Raw genomic sequence first — 5,251 nt, 5'->3', positions numbered from 1 at the left:
GCCTTGCCATAGAATTGCAATTACGCTAATTTTCTGAAGAACTTTGAGAATAAAGAACTATCCTAAAGGGGGCCTCATTGCCTTGAGCATTATGAAAACTTGAACCATTTGATGAGACATTGAACACAGAGCTTAGGTTTTCTTGATGCACTCCACTCCTGACAATGCAAACAGACCTTCAATTCCACCACATATAGCCAGAAAACCAAGACCCATTAGCATTATGAAATCCTCCGATTCCAAGAATTTCTGGTTCTGAAATGCTTGCATTAGCCATTCTGATCAATTCCTGATCCAAATGCATGAATCTGAGGAGTGTAAAGGGAATAAAAGGGCTTCTGCCTCAAGAAGGAATTGGATTCATTCATTCATTCATTCATTCATTCATTCCTTTGAGCTCAAAAAAGCAGAGATTCTTTGAGTGGGGTGGAGAAGAATCTGGAAATAGTATCCTTTTGAGTGAGAGGTGGCTTTGTGGCAGGCAGGGGCCATTTCTGAATTCTGTCCCCCTTGAAGTGCTGGATGAGTCAGCAAACATTTCTTTATTCAAAACTTAAATAAACATAAAGATCAGACGGTCAAGAGTGAGTGATTGAGATGCATTTGAATCACAGCAAGAGGGCCCCCCACAGACGCCAATTCTGAGGAATATGGACCGTCTGATCTCGAAGATCAGACATCCTACTTGTCATATTCCAAGACCCACCACAAGTGGTTAAAAAAAAGCCCTCACGCCGCTGATGGACCGTCCGAGAACCTTCTGGATCTCAAATCACATCGAACCGTACACGTGGCAGGCAAAACACACTAGTTAGTCTCCTCCTTCCATTCTACTACTGGTAAGGCTGTTTTTCGACGTTATCCAAAACAATCGGCATATTTTCTTCACGTTTCATTTTCGTTTTGCACAGATTCGCAGTTTTAGGAATCCAAAAATAGTACCCATCGTTCACCATTCATCCATTCCTCTTAAAGTCTGCAAAATTTTTACTTGTTTCGAGCCAGATTTCATCCACCGAACCAGAGTTTACGTCATTCACCATACAAAAGGAAAGTAGGAAGGGAAAAAGATTTGAGAATATGAGAGGCTTTTTGAAGACAAAACATTGGAACGTGTCCTTATTGAAACGATTACAAATACGTCGGGAATTAGCCAATTGGATGTCATTTCCATGGCGTTGACCCAATCACCACACAGACAGTATATAAAAAACTCACAGAAATTGTAAACAGCAAAGCAATCGACGCGACGGGACAATTCAATCAAAGCACACACGCACACACCCTGTGTTTCTTACATCTCTCGGGAGCTTTTTCAGATTTATTTTGTTGTGATAGAAACCAGAGAGATTGGTATTTGATTAAATGGCCAAGACGAGGCCAGGCACCGATTTCCCGACCTGATTGGACAGACTACTTTCCCAAATGGAAGGGCAATGGTACAACGGCGAGGCAGAGGACGACGGTGAGTCGGTTGGATCTCCGAGACGAGTAACGGTGAGAGAGGAATTGAAATATTCGCGGACCTGTGTGATTATCCCATCTGTGACGGTCCAAGCGTGGATCCAGGAGATGGAACGGCTAGGGTCGCAGCCTTCGACGAGGACGGTGGGGCCGAAGGATGTGATTGATTGAGGAACGAACTGAAAGGATTGGCCGTCGGATGAGGCTCCAGTGAGAAGGCGCATCAGAAATTGGTGCGATGGCGGACCGTGGAACCACCACTCGAGATCAGGGGCGAGGATTTGGTGAACGGTGTTCACGTTTCGAGAGCTCAAGGCCTCATATAGGGCAAGAACCACCCTTTGATTACTGGAATCTTCTTCCTCCAGAATTCCCTGAGAGTTAGCCAGTTCTTGCAGAAGTTTGCCTTAGCCTAAGCCTCGGACTCCCAAGATTTTGATAAACGAAGGTGGAGAAGATTAACAACACTGTGTTCAGAACCAGAAGAGAACCGGTGAGGCTTTCACGGGGAGGAAAGGGTATTTATAGGGACGAGCATATCTGGACAAGGAATTCTCTACATCTTCATCTATTTTGGAGATTTACACGTGGCCAATCAAAACGCACGGCGAATACATTTGTCCATTTTGGTAGTTTCATCTAAATTGAGTGGAGACGTGGCGTGTTCTGATTAGTGGATACGGGTTTTCTTTATGAAGCGCGATGCAGGGAAGCGAAAATGGAGAATGGTCAAGCCAACTCCAGTTGACCAGAAAAAAAAAAAAAAAAAGGTTTATGAGATTACCCTAAACCCTACTTTACACCATCTACTAGGAATCACACTTTTATTTTATTAATATATTTAGCGTTTATAAAGTCATTTCAAATACGTTAGGAAGCTATTGATATTAAAAGTTTTAAATAATTTTGGGTCGATAATATTTGCATAGACTTAGAATAAATAAATAAATGAGTATTAAAGTTAGGCGGGAATGGGTATAGTATGGATACCATATTCTCCTATCCATCTTTGTAATAATATATGTTGAAAGGGAGCATAGGATATACCCTTAGTTGTTATGGGTATTGGAACCTTCCAAAATCAATAGGTTTATAGGTTCATGGGTTCTGTCGATGGTGGGTCAAATTACTTATGTGAGCCCGTCCCTCGTGAAGCTCCTGACACATATGTTGCTATTTAATTGTATAAATTGGTGGACACAACATGATAGGATATTAAGCATTGCATTTTGTTCTTTTTTATTTTTAATTAATTAATAATGGAAAGTAGAGGGGGCATGTATTTTTCTCTTCTTTTTTTAAAATAAATATAAAATTATTTATTAATTTTAAAAAAGATAAGCGATTAGAGGGGCGGCTTCCTTTTTGACTTCTCCACAGGAAAAGGACTGTTCCAATATCTCTATGTGAATTTACAATTTTTATTATTTTTAAAATAAATTTAGAAAATATCCCTACGGCTATTGGTTAGTTAGAAAAAAAAAAAAAAAAAGTAAAAAAGGAGTAATTATGCAACAAACCGACCAAACTCAATAATGAAGCAGTTTGGTAAATAATGGAAGAAAAATAGAGCATTTCATAATTAAATAAAGCCAAATGAATTATTTGTGTGAATATAAGATTGCTTCATACAGTACAGCCTATGTTCATCTGTCACTGATGGGGCCATCACGGCCGATTCTGGACCACATGATCTTCATCAGATGGATCTTAAAATTAAACCCAAACATGGTGTGTATATATATATATATTATGCACGGTGGGACAGTGAATTGGGCGGGGCCTAGAAATATAATCTATCCCCAATCTCATTTATCGAATGGTGAAAATGTTCTCCACTCTCTTCTCCATTTTCCTGTAAAAATGGAGAATTTCCTCCCTGTACCCAAGGTAAGGTTTGCTTGCTTATATAACGTCTCTTTCTAAAATCTCTTTCTGCATTCGTTTTCTAAAACATTCTTTTAAAACCGAGGTTAGAGGCTTGATCATACGTCGCTTGGCCGTAGGCGACGCAAGAACAAATTGGCTTAGCTCACTTGTCGTTGGAAAGTGAGTGCTGCACAATCGCTAATCTGCTGACTTCAAAAGTGCGATTGTGTCAAGGGTTAGAATGGATTCTTGTGGATAAAATGGATATCTATATCCAAATGTGAGGGACCAGATAGACGGTTGAGAGTTAAGGGCGGCGAAAGTTAGGTGGTCCTGAAGACAGAGTAGAAGTTTAGACCGTAATGAGCAGTCGAAGTTTGAAGGGGAAATGGTCTAAAATGAACAGCAGGAAGTGAACATTATGGTATGCGCATATCCCACACACTAGACTGTCTCATAAACCCAATTTGTGAGGAATAATGGCAGAGTTGGAATGTGAACGATCAGCAAATGGGTGATGTTACAGCTTTTACGATGGCCACTAAATCCAGCTCCATCACAGACATTTCATACGACAGCTCCACCAATTATGGCCATGAAAACGACCCATCACTGACCTCGAAACTAATCTGTTGTCGGGATACAAAAAACACCAACAAAACTCTTCATTCCACACAATGCAGATGCAAATCAATGGACAAATGCACAGCAGTAACAGTGTTTATGATATTTTTCTTTTAGAGAAAGAACAGCACTTGCAATAATTGATGATACAAACTATTTACTTGACCACAAGTGTGAGCAGAGCATATATTGTGTGATGCTGATTGCAATGAGCCAACATGAACAGTTTATAAGAATCATATTCAATGGGACGAGGGGTGTGGCTAAATTCTTTGAACAGTGTGTGGGACAGTGTTGTAAGGGCGCTTCTCCGACAGCAAACACTTGGAGTAAGGACAGTATCTATTAATTTAAGGTTCTGAAGTAAATTTAAGCGGGTCTAAGCTTAAAATGACCTATGGTTGTAACATTATGTGGGGCCATTTTTAGACTTTTTAAATGTGTGAAATCCAACATCGGTTGGAGAGGAGAACGAAACATTCTTTATAAGAGTGTAAAAACCTCTCTCTCTAATAGACGCATTTTAAAACCTTGAGGAGAAGCTCAAAAGGAAAAGTTAAAGAGGATAATACTCCTAGCGGTGGGCTCATTTTGCCAAACAGTCTCTTGATTAAAGGGTTGAGGAGATGAAATACATGCAGTCTCTTGAATTGTTTCAAACAATGTGTGAGATCCCACCTCGGTTGGAGAATGAAACGAAACATTTCTTATAAGAGTGGGAGCTTCTCTAGCAGATACGTTTTAAATCCTTGAATGGAAGCCCAGAAGGGAAAGACTAAAGAGGACAATATTTACTAGCAGTGAGCTTGAGCAGTTACAAATGGTATTAGAGCGAGACACCTGGTGATATGCCAGAAAGGATGTTGGACCCTCAAGGGAGGTGAATTGTGAGATCCCAAAGAGTACAATATCTGTTAGTGGTGGACTTGAGCTATTACAAATTCTATCAAAGCCAAACACCGGGTGGCATGCCAATGAGAACGCTGGGCCTTCAAGAGAGGTGGATTGTGAGATCCAACATCGGTTGAAGAAGAGAACGAAACATTTCGTATAAGGGTATGGAAACCTCTCCCTAACGGATGCGTTTAAAAACCTTTAGGGAAACTCAGAAGGAAAAGCTCAAAGAGGACAATATCTGCTAGTGGCGAGCCTAAAGAGGGCAATACATACCGGCTAGCGGTAGGGTTAGATTGTTACAATAAAAAAAAAAAAAAAAAAAAAAAAAAAAAAAAAAAAAAAAAAAAAAAAAAAAAAAAAAAAAAAAAAAAAAAAAAAAAAAAAAAAAAAAAAAAAA

The 5,251-nt window shown here is 39.7% G+C and overlaps 1 protein-coding gene across 1 annotated transcript; it reads right to left on the bottom strand.

Moving 5' to 3' along the window:
- Positions 1-1,086: 1,086 nt before the first annotated feature.
- Positions 1,087-1,984, bottom strand: LOC111488891 (wound-induced protein 1-like). The gene has a single exon (XM_023136820.1). The coding sequence runs from the start codon at positions 1,686-1,688 to the stop codon at positions 1,362-1,364; it is 327 nt and encodes a 108-aa protein (XP_022992588.1). The 5' UTR covers positions 1,689-1,984; the 3' UTR covers positions 1,087-1,361.
- Positions 1,985-5,251: the final 3,267 nt, after the last annotated feature.

This window comes from Cucurbita maxima, unplaced genomic scaffold (genome assembly GCF_002738345.1).
Source record: "Cucurbita maxima cultivar Rimu unplaced genomic scaffold, Cmax_1.0 Cma_Scf00014, whole genome shotgun sequence".
Taxonomy (NCBI): domain Eukaryota; kingdom Viridiplantae; phylum Streptophyta; class Magnoliopsida; order Cucurbitales; family Cucurbitaceae; genus Cucurbita; species Cucurbita maxima.
Note: the sequence above shows the minus strand (reverse complement) of the source record. Positions and strands in the feature narration are given on the sequence as shown.

Bases quoted from the DNA above. Each gene is read 5' to 3' on its own strand.
- LOC111488891 (XM_023136820.1), bottom strand. From the start codon at position 1,688: ATGCGCCTTCTCACTGGAGCCTCATCCGACGGCCAATCCTTTCAGTTC.